We start from the raw sequence: 17,949 nt of genomic DNA, 5'->3' as shown, positions 1-17,949 counted from the left end.
CATGTTAGCTAGCTCGATCTAACTCACAACTTCTAAAACTCTCAAGTCACGGCAAGGCAAGTTGTATGTTAGCACGTGCTAAGGTGGTTGAGTTAAAGCCTATTGGGAATCTGTTACCAACCAATCCAAGTGTTCAAAATAATCAGTCAGTCCTGTCTCGCTCACCGGCCACAAATCATGAGACTGACTTAAAAACCACAAGGTTTTAAAAAATAAATATGGGGACCTTTTTATTTGCCTCTTGTTTTTTAAGCCTTTAGGGAACTTGTTTTCAAGCTTTTCTCTGTGCTAAAAACTTTTAAAAATGATTGCTGAGGTTCTGACATAATCACATGACTCCACGAGTTGGAGCTTTAATAAAAATGCTCAATGCTGTGAGGATTGACAACACACTTCCTGATGTATGGCTTTATTGGTAACTCAGCAATACTAACTCAACATAAACCTCAACCTAGTCACTCCTAGGATTTCCTTCCAGGACCTCCTCTGTCCTAGTTACCTCTGGGCCCTCCTTCCCTTTATATCCAGGTTGGAGCTAGTTGGCCCCATCTGCTAGCATGATTCAGCAGTAACTACTTTGAATCTTAGTGCAAGCAACTGAACCTAGTGTTTCTTAACAGAAGAGCTGTGCATTCTTATGCAATTTTCCATTCTGCTATCCAGTTACACTGTGGCAGTATTGGAACTCATGATTTTATCCTGAGTCTTGTGATAATTAGTGTTTTTTTTTTTTTTTTCTTCAAAGCCACAACTCCTGCAGCTGAGAATCTTGCTTTTTTTTTAAGATCTATTTCTAGCTCTCATGGTTGTGGAGAAAAGTCTGTATCTGTGAACCAGGTGCACCCTGAAGGCACAGAAACCTAGAAGTCTAATAAAAAGAACTCAAATTTTTTTTAAACAGCTCATGATTTTTAAGCCAAACGTATTACTTTTTTGGGCTTGGCTCATGATTTTTGAGTGCTTACCATTGACAAAGTTGGCATGGGGAAGCCTGTTCTGTTGCTTCCCAGGCTGTAGCTTCTAAGGTAAAATAAAGTTAGAGGTCTATGGTCTGCAGGTTTGTCAGTTTGGAAGCTTTTTCCAATGTATATAAAAAACAAACCAGAAGTAACTCACTCACCCTCCATGCAATATTGGGGTTCATTTTCCAGTGCTCTAATAATTAGAGCTCTGCGCTGGTGACAAACAAGCACCCTATTTGCAAGTTAGGCACCCCAATTCCATTGGATTTTAATGGGGAATGGGGCACTTAATTCTCTTTGGATAAAATTTTCAAAGTGCCTAAGTGACTTAGGAGTCTTAAGTTCCATTTTTCAAAAGTGAATCTGACACTTAGGAGTCTCAATATTACAAATATATTACAAATCAATAAGATTTAGGCTCTTAAGGGCCTAAGTCACTTTTAAAAAGGGAGTTGAGTCACTTTGTCTCTTTTTTTAAAAAATGTTACCTTTAGGCTCTTTTGAAAATCCTGCAAAATTGCCTAGTGAAGAAGAGTTTTAAAAATCCTGTTTTGGTTTCTGGTAATATTTGGCCTTACAATTAATAGGTCAATACACTTGTTACATATTTTTCCCCTCCAAAGCCCAAGAGACTATGTAACATGAAGGTCTTCCTGTAATTTAGAAGCCTTTATTAAATGCTGCCTTCTTCAGCTTTTGAAGATTGGAAGGTTATAATGTATAGTGCATCAAAAAGTCAGCGCTGTATGTTGCAGCTCCCATTTAAATTCAGAATTGGTGTATTATGCTGCAAAGAAGTCTGTTATTTCCAATCACACAAATGTACAGCATCCACAGGGACACCATAAACGTTGGGAAAATGTCAAGAACAGCTGGGAACCTGGGATTCATTAATTCCTTTCCCTTAAAAGGCTGCCGCCTTTGGAAGGGTAAACTAACTCCCTCACAAATGAATCTTTGTGAGATAGCACTAACCCTAAGTATTTCCAAACTGGCGTTTACTGTTGTTGTGATTTCTTGGAGGTGATTAATATTTATTTATTTATGCTTGAATAAATAGGGCATTTCTGACATGGAACCAAAAGGCCAGATCCTCAGCTTGTGTAGTTTGGCATAGCTCCATGGAGTTCAATGGAGTTATGCTTTACACCAGCTGAGGATCTGACCCAGTGAGTGTTTTCTTTCATATATAATTCCCAGGTGGAATTTTTTAAAAAATACTGTCTCTCTAAAGGCTTTTTCCTTTTGGCTTCCAGCAACTGAGCTTGTTTAAAAAAAAATACTCTCAATTAAAATTTCATTATGTGTAATGCAAGTCATCTGGTTTAAACAAGTGGAGCAGTATTTTAAAAGGCTCAGCTAGGAATTAATTTGGTAATAAATAATCCAAAAAGCACAATTTAAAAATAAGTGTCTTTAGCTTTAAAATGGTAGTGTTTCTGTGCTTCTATAAAGCCAGCAGTCAGACCACTTGAGAGGCTCTGCACTTGCAGTGAGAGGGAGAGAGAGAGAGAGAGAGAGAGAGACACACACGGATGCTGGCACTTTATTATTATTCTGCTGTTGCACACAGGTCTGAATCAGCTCTGAAAACGCATACATTGTTTCTTACAGAATGTCTCTGGCTCCTAACAACAGAATTGCAACGTGATGTCTCTGCTAAAAATGGGATGACTCACAAATGAGTCAATAGGGAAGGTGTTATAGGAGGCTAACTGCCGTGCTGTCTGCCAGGGTTCAGTAAAATGCAGGAGCCAAGGGTGGCCATTAATTTACTCTACTCATTTTTCATATAGAATTTTTTAACTCATCTAACCTAAAGAGTTCTGTTCACATTACTGCCATATGAAAATGCTGGTTTTATAAGAGCCTACTAAACTGGGTTAACATATTGAGATACTACATTGTACTGGATTTAACAGGCATTTTCAGAAGTCTGGTCGTTAAATTTAATTTCTACTGAAGTCTGTAGAGTATTCATACAGGAATAGGGCATTATCCCTGTCTTTCTCTATGCCACAGGAGGTGGATTTACCCATTGGAATTGTAGATTGGGTTTGCATTCTAAAAGAAAAGATCTTCCAGGTCTGTTGCATTTTTGCACTGTTCTGTGCAGTTAAAATGAATGCTGCTCCATAAATGAAGCCACATGCAGGTCTCCTGAATTTTAGGTATAAAAGACGCTGGGGGTAGGATGTAGTGGAATAGTGGGGTCTCCTGAGATCTGTGGTGGTGCATAGTTACTAGCAAACTGTGCTAGTGGCTGTGAAGTAAAGTAGTCTAGTTGGCACTTGGAAATATCCAGGTATTGGGAAGGAGAAGTCTGATTTTGCCTGATTTATGTTACCTCTGGTTGGACTATAGTATTTAGCTCCAATTACATTAAATTTCTGTTTCACAACATAAACATTACATGTTTTAGAAAATTCCTTCCTTTGTAATGTGTTAAACCAATGGCAGTAATCCAGTAGCTATGAGATTTTCTGTATTTTATATATAATCTACTGTAACTGGTTTAAAAAATATGCATAGTGAGCTGAAATTTATAAGTCATCGAGATTTTGTGCTGATGCTTTTTTTCAGATTGCATGCATTACAGTGTTATCCTTTGGTTAGGAGTACCGACTCCAGAAAGCTCATTGCCATCCATGACCACCTCATCTGTCACTCCTCCAATCTCGCTGTACTCAATGAAACTTGGACCCCCTGAAATGCTGCCTCTGCAGCCACTCTCTCTTCTCACACACCTCACCCCATGACTTTAAAAACAAACACATAAACAAAGATTCCCTAGCAAGGGTGTTAGGCTTTTCTTCTTCCACATTTGCTGCTTCCATTCCCTCCCTTTGCCCACTCACTGTCCTCCATTGAATGGTACACCAGCTGGATCCCCTTTCCCCTCCCCATCTACGTAGCTAACTCTGACCACCCCTACTAGTGCCTCTTGGAGTATTCTCTATATTCCCACACATCCAGACTGCCACTTTTTCTTTTCTAAGGGCAGGTCTACACTACAGCTGGGATCAACGCTCTGAGATCGATCCACCAGCGGTCATTTAGCAGGTCTAGTAAAGACCTGCCAAATTGACTGCCGATCGCTCTCCAGTTGACCCCTGTACTCTACCCCGGATGAGAAGAGTAAGGTAAATCAACAGGAGAGTTTCTCCCGTCCTGCAGTAACTCAACCTAAGGTACATCGACTCCAGCTACGTTATTCACGTGGCTGGAATTGCATAGCATAGGTCGACTTACCGCGGTAGTGTAGACATAGCCTAAGATCCACCCTTTTCCTTTTTCTCCAGAGACCTAAAACTCTGGTCCAGGTTCTTGTCATTTTATGTTTTCATTACTATAATCTCTTCCTCCCTACCCTCCTTACCACCCACATCACCTCCCTCCAATCCATTCAAAGCAGAGATGCAGAGATAATCTTCCTTACCTGCCCCTCTGACCGTATCACTACCCTCTCTGCATCCCATCTTTGTCTCCCTCTTCTCACTGCATCTAGATCAAGCTTCATGTCCTCACCTTGAAGGCCCTTCACAATTCTGCCCCTCCCTACCTGTCCACTTGTCTTTCATTCCAGTGATGGTCACTTCATTCACTTATTTGCCAATTTCTCACATGTACAAACCAATAAAATGCCTTCTTCCATGCTGCCCCTTTTGTACGAAATGCCCTTTCTGCACTGATCGATAAAACTGACAACACAATAGGCACTGGATGCCCTGGAAGAAAGTGCAGCTACAGGAGGATTTCTGCTTCTCTCCCTTGTTTAAAGCAATGGGATGGAGTGTTAGTATTTTCAGGCTTGATAGAAGAAGTAAATATTGTGCAAGGATTTGAAAAGTTTCTTCTCCACTGGGCTATGAAGGGGAACTAGTTTTATCAGATCTGGTGAAATTCATTGCTAATTGTGATGGGTAATCAACAGGCAGTATCAGTAATCAAAGCACCACCCTGATTATCTCTTGCTGTATAGGTCTTATCAAACAGCTAATGCAAAGCAAGTGTATCCTTTTTATATTGCTTAGCACATTCCTTGGTTAGTGACACACTAGAAATCAGGTTAATCACATTTCAGATCTCCACTGTCTGATTCTCTTCTTTGACATCCTTGGCTCTCCTCTTTTTCTCTCTTCCACACCATATATTTTGTGTGCCTGATATGCCAGGAATTGTTAATCTGAAACTGATTGCAAATCTTTGGTTTTATATATAGATAGATAGATGGATAGATATAAAAAAAATTTAAAGGTCTGATCCTGCAGCCCTAACAGAAGGAGTAACTCTTACACAGACCAGAAGTCCCATTGACTTCAATGGGGCTACATATGTGAATATGGATTACCCCTTTCAGAAGGGGTTTGCAGGGTCAAGCCCACATTTACAAAGATGCAGATAGGCATGTAGTGGGTTTTAGGTGTCTAACTCTCATAGGTTAAAAAACTGGGCATGTGTAGTCTTGAGAAAAGACTGAGGGGGGCCTGATAAGTCTTCAAATATGTTAAGAACTGTTATAACGAGGAGTGGAACCTCCGTGTCCACTGACTGTAGGACAGGGAGAAGTAGTAATGGGCCTCATCTGCTACAAAGGCGATTCAGGTTAGATATTAGGGAAAACTTTCTAACTGTAAGGGTAGTTAAGCTCTGGAATAGGTTACTAGGGGAGGTTGTGCAAATCCCAGCATAAGACAGTGGTCCCCAAAGTTTTACCTCGTGCCCTCTCCCTTACTCCTGTCCGTGTCCCCTTCCCCCGGGGCCAGGAGTGGGGCTGTGGCTCCGGGATGGGGGGATGCAGACAGGAGTAAGGGGGCTGGGAGCCAGGGGCGCAGGGCAGGCGTGGGGCTGGCAGCCGGGGCCCTGCCCATTGATTCTAGGCCCTGTTTCTGTTCAATGAGCTCCCTCAATTCCATGGACATCAATAGGATTTGGGAACACACAGCACCAGGCAGGATCCAGCCCCTAATATGCTGGCAGTTTACGCTGAGAATTTTAATAGGGTCCAGCTGGCTGGCTGTGCCACTGCCACTCCATGCAGTGTCAGGTTGATTTTGAATGGAGCAGCTGCCTTGGCCACTCTCATTTATCAGGTGCTGTGATTATGACCACTAATGGGAAAAGAAAATGGACTCTTAAAACAGCGATTGAACTAATCTTTCTTTCTCTTTACATTTTGATTTTCATCCATTCTTTGCTTTTATCTTTGGCCCCCTCCAAACTAGTGCAGTGTAATTACATCTGCTGGGAGACCAGGGTCTGCAACTACAGCAGGTTTTTGAAGTGCTGGTGTCAAATAATAATGTACGTGGTACTATAGTCTCTCTGCAGTGTGTGACCTGCTCCTGTTATAATGACTTTCTGAGACCCTATGTCCACGGGGCAGATTGCATCCTCTGTGTTACATGCTCCAAAGCTGGCCCTAACACATCCTCACTGGAATGTAAAAGTAAAATTCAGATGTATTACTTGTCCACAAGGTAATTGGAGAATTTATAATAGGGCCCAGTGCAAGCAAAAACCCTTGTGCCTAATCAACAGAGAGACGGCGACCTTCCTGCTTCAAAGAAGAAACGGCAAGCAGGGGAGAAGATTATGTATACTTTGGTCTCTGTACCACATGGAAATGACATCGCATCTCTCTTTGAACTGGATGCCACCACTCTTCAGAGAGCTGATTGCCTGGTTCCAAGGTAAAATAAAAAAAAAAAATGCTGCATTGATAAGGTTTCTCTCTAGCATTATACTGGTGAGTAAAGCAGAAAAATCAAACATATGCTAGTGTTGTTCTTCAGTTGAAATTGAGGAGCCTTCCCAGATAAACAAGAGATGTATAAAACATAATCCTGCTGCTGTGACTAGATAAAATAATTATAAGGATAAAACAAGACTTAAAGGGAGACTGTCAAGATATAAAAACAGTGGTGCAAATGTTGCACAGGTGTAATTGAGAGCAGAACTGGGCCCAGTATGCTGCTTGAAAAAAAGTACCGTTAATAAATCTGAGAGAATCATTCCCAGTAAATAATGTATGCAATGAATTTTGCCTTGTTTTCTGTGCATGCACTGCCCATGACAGTACTTGGAATGTATTTGTTGTTCAAATTCATTGAACAAATAGTTTTTGAGGTTTTTACTGCAGAAATTAATTGTGAATATTTGAAATTTGAACAGTATTGCTTAATTGCGATTGGTCAGATAAGTCATAGGGGTTTTTTTTTCTGTTCCATGATTGAACGTTCAGTCACTTGGGAGACAAATTCTCCTGTGTGTCAATTTTAAAATTTGGTTTCTGGTAATATTTGTGTATGCAACTTTGAAATTTGTTTTCTGTGCTCCTTTTTCCTAGCACAATTCACTTGCATGAATATTCACAGACTGTGAACATGAAAAGGGAGACTGAAAACTTGGCCAAAGTGAATTAATGTAAAAAAGTAGAATGAATAGTCACTGAAAAATGTTTGCATTAATTGCCCATCTCTAGTTTCTAACAACACCACAAATTGAAAGAATTAAAAAAAAAAATCTAATTCATGCTGTTTGTGCACTTGATTCTCAGTTTGACTGATATTATAAGTGCTTATTCATGTAAGCAATCTTATTGAAGTCAAGCTTACTCACGTGAGCAAAGGTTTTCAGGATCGAGCTATTAGATTGTGACTATTAATGTGTTGCCATTCTTTGAGGGTCACAACTCTGCAGAGGACTGTTCAAATAAAAGAAAAAACATGTTTTCATACTTCGTTGAAGTTCACAGAAGTATTTCTGTTCACACTAGATTTTAAAACCTTCCCTTCACCATTTTTTCCTTAAATAAAACTTTACTCGTGGTCTCTCCGTCCTATTGTCTCAAAACATTCTACAGAACAATGAAGTGTGTCGCTTCCATCACTTTTTCTCCAGACTTGTTGTTTTACTGTGTTTGTCTTTAGGAACTCTTATGTTCGGTTGAGACACCTATGCACTAATACTTGGGTGACCAGTACTAGTATTCCTATAGATACAGAAGAAGAGAGGCCAGTGATGTTGAAGGTAAATATTGGTACAAGTGTGCTAACTTTCCAAACTCATTCCTATAATTGTCTGTGAATGATTTAACTTCCCTACATATAAAAATATATAGTAATTCAGAGGAAGATAGAGGATTGCTCACCAAAATTAAACTCTGTTGAAAAAACACACTATTTCAGATTGGGACTTGCCAAACGAAAGAAGACAAGGAAGCTTTTGCCATCGTATCGGTTCCTCTGTCTGAGGTCAGAGACTTGGATTTTGCCAATGATGCCAACAAAGTTTTAGCATCCACTGTTAAAAAGCTGGAGAATGGAACAATAACACAAAATGAAAGGAGGTCAGTAATGTTGTTGTTTTTTTTTTTTTCCAGATCACTTTCATATAAAATGAATATGTATGGTATCCAAACACCACAGTAATGGACACACTAGTAAAATCTAGATAGATCAGTAGGAAGGAAGGTGGTTAGGGTGCTAGCCTGGGGCTTGAGACTGGCTGTGTCACAGGCTCCCTTGATGACCTTGAACAAGTCACTTAATCTCTCCTGTGGCTCACTTCTCTGTCGGTGTAGGTACTGCCCTACCTCACAGGAGTGTTGTGAAGATGAAGGCATTGAAGACTGTGAAGTGCTCAGATACTATGGTAATGGGGGGACAGGACTTAAAATGATCTAAAATAGATAAGGAGAAATAATGTGAGTTTCAAGATTTACCTAGATTCTAGAGCAAACTTTAAACTGTGTGCATTCTGTAACATCTGCATCCAATGAGCCTGATTTGCGTTTACATTAAGGACCTTTACCCCACTCTGGCAGTGTAATTTACACCCCCTTTACGCTGCCAGAATGGTAAATGAGTGTAAATGAGAATCTGGCTCAACATCAACTCCTCTCCCTTCTATCTATAACCCCCTGTCCTCTTTGTCCCTCCTACTTTCCATAGTCTCTTCTAAAGGGTGTTCATAGAGGGTCTGCCCTTTGCATTCATCCATATGTCAACTTCAGTGCTACTGGAGTGTCTACTCTTTACACCCTCCCAGGAATTAAGAGACTTTGTTGCACGTGGCTGCCAAATACATCATACTGATGGGGGTGTAGTATGTTAGTTATTTTCAACGCTCCATGGAAAAATTAAATATTAGACAGTATCTCTGTGCACTGTTTAATTTGTAACTGTCATTCACAGCTTTTTATTGAAAATGTTAATTTTTTTGGTGATAAAATTAAGCTTCTGTTGACTATTGAATCAAGAGGTTTTTGTCAATAATAAATGGAACAGAAGGTTCAAGAGTAGATAGATAGATAGATTTATCCTAACATGGCACGCTATAATGGCCTAGGCATTGGTAGTTAACCCTAAAGAGCTGACAGGCCACTTCATCACTGACTAGAGTCGGAGAAGCACAAAGTAATTAATTGGGGTGTGATGTAACAACAGTGCGTCTCACTATTAGCCTTGTGACCGTGAAACATTGAGATTCAGCATCATCCGGTAGTGGGGCTATTGCTGTGATATAATGCTGAAAATATTTCATAGTGCTTTCTGGATGCTGGCATTATTTGTGTGTCTCTGTGATTTCCTGGGGAAGAATAGCAGTCCTCATTCTTCCCTTCCCTGTCCCTTTCTGGCTTATAAAGATAGGGATCCTGCCAGTACCAAACAAGTTGCTCAGCCCTACATCTGCACCCTTCACCTTTTGCTGCTTGGGCAGCACTCGTGTACTGTGAGCCTTGTTCTACTCAGACCAGGTTCCAAACAGGTTGATGTACTCCAGGAGATCTGCATATGGGCTGAGATTTTCGAAGCGGGCTAGGAGATTTAGCACATGGTTCCTCTTGAAAGTAATAGAAGCTGTGTGTTTAAATTCCCTAGTCTGTTCTTTTTTAAAATCTCAGCTGAATATCCACATGCCTCTAGACCCTATAGTTTAGAAACCTGGGTGTAGGATATATATACTAGGCCAAATTCATCTGACACTTTGGAGGTCTGTGGGTTTAGCTGCAGGCACAATTTAGCCCACTCCTTGTTGAAAGCTTTTATTTTTCTTTCCTCTGCTTTCCCCATGAGCTGGTCACAAGCACCCAAGGTTTAGTTACTGAGCCCACATGGGATCTTCTTGGCTTTTTGCAGAGCTGCTCCTGGAAAGCTTGTAGCCCTTCTCAGGGATGTTTGTTAAAGTGGGGTCTTTTGTCCATTTGAAATTCAAAGTTCCATCTATATATGTTCTGCCATATACAACTTACTGTTTCCGTCTGCCTCCTCCAGGATGGAGAAGCCATTTTCTAGTATTAGAAGTACCCCTCCCCTTTTGGTGCTCTTTACCATCACCCTTTCCCTTTAGCAGGGAATGCAAGACGTGGTCTTTTGCAAATCCACCCTTCAGTACCTCCTTGGCTAGTAGATGTACAGAATAGGAGGTGGATGCTTGCATGCTCTTCCACGGCATGCAGTGCTTTCTATCTAAAGTGGCCAGCATTGGTGGTATCCTGAAAACCTAAGCTGCATATGAAAACATCTTGCTGCTGTCGCTGGTGTATTTGTGTAGATTACTTGTTTCTGGATACTGTCCATCAGTTCAACTTGCTTCCTGTTTTGTTGTGGTTCTTTAATGCTTTGGTAAACATCCTTGTGATGGAGTTAAGCCTCTGCTGATCCAAAGTCTTGAATCCTGAAGCACCTATCAGGCTTGGCTTTGCAGTGATTGAGGTTCTGTTGTGCCACAGAAAGCCTGTTCTAAAACGTATGGATTTTTTTTTTTTAATGAATGCTAGCAAGTGTTGAACTGTACAGTAAGGATTTCTCTACTCGTTCTAGGTTTGTAACCAAGCTGTTAGAAGATCTCATTTTCTTTGTTGCTGATGTGCCTAATAATGGGCAGGAAGTTTTGGATGTGTTGATCACCAAGCCAAACCGGGAAAGACAAAAATTAATGAGGGAACAAAATATATTGGCTCAGGTATGTTTTGGATATTAGCAGTTTATATATGTACATATGGGGGAGCTCCTGAAGGAAGATGGTTGTATAATTAACGAGGCTACATAGTCCTTTGTTAACATCCACTTGGGATTTCTAGGTGTTGTTAGTCGCACAGGGCTCACCTATTGTTGTCTAAATGAAAACAGGAAACATTTGATGAGGGCACAATAAATGGCTATATTCTGTTCTGAGCTACGCCTGTGCAACTCCGCTGCATTCTATGGCTATAAGAGAGAGGAAAATCTTGCCCAAGGATGATAAAGTTGAAACAAATTTCCTACTCTAGTCCCCAGTACTGTAAATGACTCCACATCTGGTGAACCTCTGGATTCTCATGGAGCTGGAAGGACCCTAGTTCATGCTAAGATCTGTGCACTTGTGAATCAGACTTAATATTCTTTTAAAGTAGCTTCTTGAATAAACAATGGTGAAGAGGCTGGAAAAGAGGAATAACAGAATTGTCCTCCCCTTTGACTGTAAATTTATCCACATTTTTTCTGCACGATGTCGGTGAGTAGATCGATGGGACAATGTCACTGTTTTAATATCTGAGATTGTCGTTCCCCCGCCCATCACATTCAGTCCTATGTAGATGGCAAGAGTGGTGCCCTATTTCTTACCTGGCTTAAGGTACTCCTGCGACATTTAATGTAAATATGAATAGAAATGGCCAACTACAGTCATACAGAAATCTCGGTTTTGTTCTCACCCTCAGTGATTTTAATTCTGAACAGATATTTGGGATCCTCAAAGCTCCTTTTAAGGACAAAGGAGGAGAGGGATCGATGCTGAGACTTGAAGATCTAGGAGACCAGAGATATGCTCCATACAAATACATGTTAAGGCTGTGTTACAGAGTCATCAGACATTCCCAGCAGGACTATAGGAAAAACCAGGTCAGTTGTAGCCAAGATATTTTCCCCAAAATTGTTACATAATTGTATACTCTGGGTCTAACCCTGTGCTCTGTACTTGTATTTGGAATCCCGTTGTATTCCAATGAAACCACTCTTGTAAGAACGGGCTGGTGGACTGGGCTCTGTGTGCATTAGTATATAGCAAATCAATCATTAAAGCATTGACTTCTCATGCTGAACAATGGTATTTTTGTTTAGGAATTTTTATGAGACCAGTGAACAGCTTTGAAATGTTATGGTTTCATTTCCTGGGTACATGCTCCATACCATTTCTTCCTCTTTATAAGCTCCACAGGTTCGAACATGAGAATGGGACTCCCAGTTTGTGGGTCTCTGCTGTATCACTAAAATTATGCTCTTGGATGTCAGGTTAGAAAGTGGGAGAGTTGCATGGATTTTTGAATTCTTCTCACTGCCAGATTTTTGAAGCAAAGAGTAATAGTGGTCTCGGAAGCAGGACAGATTCAGTCAAGCTGCCCAACCTACCACCGCAGGGAGAAAGTTCAAACCCACTTGGTCCAATATTTTTATGAACTAGAGTGGAGAATGAGTCAACCCAAGGACTTTGCAGGCATGGAGGACTCAAGATAGTGTTGAAATGCTGTGTATGACTTCTATGGTTCCTTTCTAGAGCCTTTCAAAATATTTCTTGCCTCTAAAAACAAGAAGAATACTTCTTCAAAATAATGTAAATTCCAAATTTTCCTTTTATTTTTTGTGCATTTGGAGCTGGGGGAAGGGATTGTAGAAGACTCAGAAGTGTTGGCCACCCCTAAGACAACTAATTTTTTCTTGGAGTACATTATTCAGTGATCCCAGATTTACTTCACTTCATGCCACTAGTAAGAGATGTGGTTTTGAGTATCAGTTGGAAGGATCAATTGAGCTGATCCTAAAAGAAAGATACTGCTTCTTACAGGCTGTTGTACATGTCATCCTGAGGCTTTTTTATTTTTCAGGAATATATTGCTAAGAACTTCTGCATCATGCAGTCCCAGATTGGTTATGATATTCTGGCGGAAGACACCATCACAGCTTTGTTGCACAACAACAGAAAACTACTTGAGAAACACATCACCTCTAAAGAAATAGAGACATTTGTTAACTTACTCAGGAGGAATCGAGAGCCAAGGTTTGAAGTAGCCCACATACCTTTCTTCTGTATTGATACTCTTTTATTCTTGTAACAGCTGTGAATCTGCCTTCTATTTGCTTAAATTTTTCTTAGCCCTGGCAGAAGAAAAATAAAATAAACCCACATTGTGTATAAATTGTTACCCTAGAGAGAGCAGAAATCCCTGCAACTCTTGGTTTCACCACCGCTTCCTCTCTGAGTGTAAAATAAATGGAGTGTCTAATGAAAAAAGTAACTTATTTTCCAAATAAGATGTCCAAGTGTAAATATACAGTAATAATGTAAATGTATGAAGCCAATGTACTGAGGGCCAAATTACTTTTATGGGAGCAATTTATAGTACTGCTGGGAGCTGTTGCATTGCATCACTATAATTACTTTGCATATATCTGCAGCCATATCACCTGAAGCTGTGATCTCATCACATCCCCTAAACTAAGCAATGTTGGGGTTGGTCAAAATTAGAAGAGGAGGCCATATTGGTACTCCAATTCCCTGGTTCGTTGTTAGAAGGGAACCGTGCCTTGTAAAGGGTCCTATTGACCTTGTTTATTTAAGATCTCTCGTCTCTTTTTGCAAGAAGAAGGATCTTAATTTGATTGGCTGAATTTATTATTTGAATGCAAAACCTTCAGTTGGGCTTATACCCTAGGTGCAAAAACAATTCATACTTTAAAAATACACCTGACAAAACACACACACTCTCTCTCTCTCTCTCTCTCTCTCTCTCTCTCAGCGTACAATCAGGGTATGTAATTCCCACCTGCCAAGCCTAAGTAATTACTTTCTGCCTACTCAAATTTCCACCGCATTTTCAATCAGATGCAGTGTTGTTTTTTTTTTTTTTTTTTTTTTTAAGTTTTTGCTATAAACTGTTATGTAATGTTGCTATGCACTGTTACTTCCATTTTAGCAAGTAGCAGGTAATTAACTTCATTTTAATGGTGGAGTAACTGGTTCCTGACTATGATGTACTGTTGTATTTAGACCTTTCATTCAAAAATACTTTATGAACACAAACATTCTAGAGTTCAGAAAGCTTTTGGTAATGAAAGTGTAACCCAGAGGTAGTCACTTTATTTTTTGTCAAGATCCACTTTTCTTGGTCAAGGTATAGTCAAAGTCCAGACTCCAGAAAAAATAATAATTGTAATAATAAGTAAATAAAAAGATTTTGGGGTCTGTTCAAAAGCATCTAGCATTCCGGATTTGGTCCACAGTCTGCTTATTGACTACCCCAGTGTAACCTATACTAACACAATGTGGCAATCTCTCCCCCTTTAGTGCTAGACTACATAGAGAGTTTTATGAACCGGCTACTCGCTTCAGGCTAATGGGCCTGGTCCGGGTGGCAGAGGTTCATGTTTTCAGATAGAGGTCTTGGGTTCATTCCCTGATCCTCACTAAGTGACTGTGAGGCAGAAAGTATTTAAAGTTGCCTTAAACAAGTAGTTGTCGATTATTGGAGCATAGGGGATTCCTTGGATGGCATAAACGCAGCTACACCTGTTTTGTCAGTCACTCCCCCATCCTTGGTATTTAGATTAGGGGACAGTAAGTGGCGGGTGCACCAGGGTGGGATAGGTGGTCCACAGTGCACAGCACTCCTCTGGATCCTGGGCCAGTGATGAAGTCCTTAGTGGAGTAACCCCACTGGCACATCTCAGAGCATCCTTTAGGCTCCTGTAAATTACAATAGGGGCTGTTTGGGTCACCTTTGCCTCACTCGCCCTGAGCTGCAGGGATTGAGAGCTCAGCACAGCTCTGGATTGATCTCAAGATTGATCTTCAGCGGTTAGAGGTTGTAATAATATGAATAAACAATGATCAAGATTTGAATACAGCCTGTATTTAGATAACTCTAGCACTATGGGCTCCCTGAGGCGAATATTTCAGAGATGGGCACGCTAGAAAAACCGAAGAAAGATAGGTAAACAGATTTCCTTTGTGATGCTTCTGTGTAATATTTTGTTATATTTGCTTTTTTCCTGTCCAGATTCTTGGATTATTTATCAGACCTGTGCGTTTCAAACACAACTGCCATACCGGTAACTCAGGAGCTGATCTGTAAATTTATGCTGAGTCCAGGAAATGCTGACATCCTCATCCAAACCAAGTAAGCAGCTGTAACTGAAACATACTTGTCATTGTTACCTTGCCTTTCTTGCCACATTGGTAACAGGGTTTACGTGTAGCTACCGTATGCGTTATTTATTTGAAGGCTGGTTTCAATGCAAATAGACAATCCTTTGGAATGCTCCATTATCCCAGAGGATATTGATGAGGAGGAGGTCTGGCTCTACTGGATTGACAGCAATAAGGAACCACATGGCAAAGCTATCAGGCATCTGGCCCAGGAGGCTAAGGAAGGCACAAAGTCTGATTTAGAAGTCCTTACCTATTACAGGTAAAACAATTTTTTTTACTATTCAGGGAACCTGATGCTACGCCTATTGAAATCAATTTGGGGGGAGGGATAGCTCAGTGGTTTGAGCATTGGCCTGCTAAACCCAGGGTTGTGAGCTCAATCCTTGAGGGGGCCACTTAGGGATCTGGGGCAAAATCAGTACTTGGTCCTGCTAGTGAAGGCAGGGGGCGGGGCTGACCTGGGCTGGGCTTGATGACTTTTCAGGGTCCCATCCAGTTCTATGAGATAGGTATATTATATTATATTATATTATTAATTGTCATTGTGTGAAATTGGAGCAAGGTCAGATTTATGGTCTGTTCAGAAACTGGAACTAAGTTTGTTTAAAAAAAAAAATCACAATTTATTCAGTATTTTCCAAAGAGTGTTGAGGCTTCAATGCTTGTGATGCAGCCCTGTGCTCTCAAAATGCTGTGGTTTCGGCTCCTCCCTTTTCTAGCAAGTAGGATTACACAACAGCTACTTCAGTATACTCTTGCAGACAAGGTGTGCTCTGAGCTGTTGTCCAGAAGCACAGAGAAATGAGCACCAGCAGCACTTCCTGGTCCCCGCCACTGGAAGGCAGGGGCATGAAACACAATCTTAAATGCACTGAAAGTGAATAGTTCAAGGGTTTTATCCCACAACCGCTGTTCTGTGTGTGGGACTTTCTTTGAACTCCAGTGTGAGTTGGGCATAAAATTCAGTGGGGATAGGAGCCTAATACTAGTGTTTGTAATGGCAAGTCAGCTTCTTTGCTAACAAAGGGGCTATATTATTTTCATTGTTACATTGGAATGGCATAGATCAGACTCCAGAGAGTATATTCTCAGGTATGTTGCTCTGTGCCATTCAAAGAAATCTAAGGTACTACTGAAAGTGTACCATTTATTTTTATTACCTTAAGGTACCAATTAAACCTCTTTGCAAGGATGTGTCTGGATCGTCAGTACCTAGCCATAAACCAGATTTCAACACAGCTCTCAGTAGACTTGATCCTACGATGTATGTCTGATGAAAGCCTCCCTTATGACCTCCGGGCTTCTTTTTGCCGTCTTATGCTGCACATGCATGTTGACAGAGATCCTCAGGAGTCCGTAGTACCCGTTAGATATGCCAGACTGTGGACTGAAATTCCTACCAAGATCACAATCCATGAGTAAGTTTAAAAAAAACAAACACCCCAAAGCATTTTAAATGGCTCAAATCTACTCAGAGTAAAATTGTAAGTGGCTGTATTTTTAATGCAACACACGTGAACAGATATTTTGCTGCAGAACACAAACCATTAGGCACTATTAACCCTGGAGATTTAAAAGGGTCACTTTATTTGTAAGTGCGTTTTTTAAAATGCATTATGATAAGGGAGATGGAATGGCCTTTTCCTGGGAACTACAAAGCGTGAAGCCATTACATTCAGTTAAATATTACACCCTCACTAGGCTGAACCTTAGTTTTACAATTAGAGCTTTATTGTGGCTTTAAAGCCACAACCTACAGTCAGTTGAAGCAGTTCAGAGGCAATAGCCTCAATCCAGGAAAGCGCTTAAGCACATGCTTCATTTTAAGTATGGGAGGAGTTCCATTGACTTCAATGGGAACTCTCACCTGCTTGATTGCTTTGATGCACTGGGGCCTTTGTGTATGAGGCAGACACAGTAGTTCTGGGGGGCACGAGCCACAGTGCAGCAAATAGTGCTGCATTCTTTCACAGGGTGCAGTGTCTGCTCCCCCTCCTTACCAGCCCATTTATTTTTTTTTGGCGGGGGGGGGGGGGGAGGTGGATTGTGCAAAAAGAGGAGTTGATCATGGACTTAACTTCTTACCATCTTTTCTACTATCACCACTGGTGTTGAATCCCCTAGACTGGTGTCACAAGTGGAGGGAAGATTTGTTTGCATCCTTTGCCTGCCACCTTGGTGCACACAAGCAGGACTAACTGCAATCTAGCTTTTTTCTGTACAAAAGAACTTAAAATAAGGTTAAAGCATCATGAATAGTTGGGCGATTTGGTTATTTTTTACATTACAGCTCATCGTATCCATGGAAGAGGTTAATTTTGCTTCTCTCTGTTTTGCCTAGTAGGTATGATTCTTTCACAGACTCCTCAAGAAATGACATGAAGAGGAAATTTGCTTTGACCATGGAATTTGTAGAAGAGTACTTGAAAGAAGTTGTAAATCAGCCATTTCCTTTTGGGGACAAAGAGAAAAACAAACTTACATTTGAGGTACTTTTCAGTTACCTTTGTCACAATGTATTGTACCCCTTGAATCAAACAATGAAGCAGTAGAGCATAACTGTTAGCTGTATTAACCAGGTTTTCTTTTGAAAAGAAAAGTTTAAGAACATATTTGATTATACAGTAGAACAGGGGTTTGGACCCCTCAGGGGGTTGCGAGGTTATTATATGGGGAGGTCGTGATCTGTCAGACTCCACCTCAAACCCTGCTTTGCCTTCAGCATTTATAATGGTGTTAAATGTATAAAAATGTGTTTTTAATTTATAAGGGGTGGAAGGCATGCTCAGAGGCTTGC

The 17,949-nt window shown here is 40.7% G+C and overlaps 1 protein-coding gene across 4 annotated transcripts in view; it reads left to right on the top strand.

Annotated features, from left to right (window-relative positions):
• Nucleotides 1–17,949, top strand: part of ITPR2 (inositol 1,4,5-trisphosphate receptor type 2) — a 341,154-nt gene that overhangs the window by 101,556 nt on the left and 221,649 nt on the right. Inside the window, exons 11-20 of one of the 4 annotated variants that reach the window (XM_034782924.1) lie at nt 6,465–6,655; nt 7,895–7,994; nt 8,153–8,313; nt 10,790–10,931; nt 11,687–11,848; nt 12,829–13,001; nt 15,001–15,120; nt 15,226–15,411; nt 16,319–16,570; nt 17,497–17,641. In XM_034782924.1, coding sequence (XP_034638815.1) covers nt 6,465–6,655; nt 7,895–7,994; nt 8,153–8,313; nt 10,790–10,931; nt 11,687–11,848; nt 12,829–13,001; nt 15,001–15,120; nt 15,226–15,411; nt 16,319–16,570; nt 17,497–17,641 — 1,632 coding nt within the window. Of the gene's footprint in view, nt 1–6,464; nt 6,656–7,894; nt 7,995–8,152; nt 8,314–10,789; nt 10,932–11,686; nt 11,849–12,828; nt 13,002–15,000; nt 15,121–15,225; nt 15,412–16,318; nt 16,571–17,493; nt 17,642–17,949 lie in introns of all 4 variants that reach the window. The other 3 variants (XM_034782916.1, XM_034782942.1, XM_034782933.1) reach the window with 3 other exon arrangements.

Source organism: Trachemys scripta, chromosome 1, assembly GCF_013100865.1.
Source record: "Trachemys scripta elegans isolate TJP31775 chromosome 1, CAS_Tse_1.0, whole genome shotgun sequence".
NCBI classification, from domain to species: Eukaryota; Metazoa; Chordata; order Testudines; family Emydidae; genus Trachemys; species Trachemys scripta.
The sequence above is the reverse complement of the archived record's forward strand: the minus strand, read 5'-3'. Positions and strand labels throughout refer to the sequence as shown.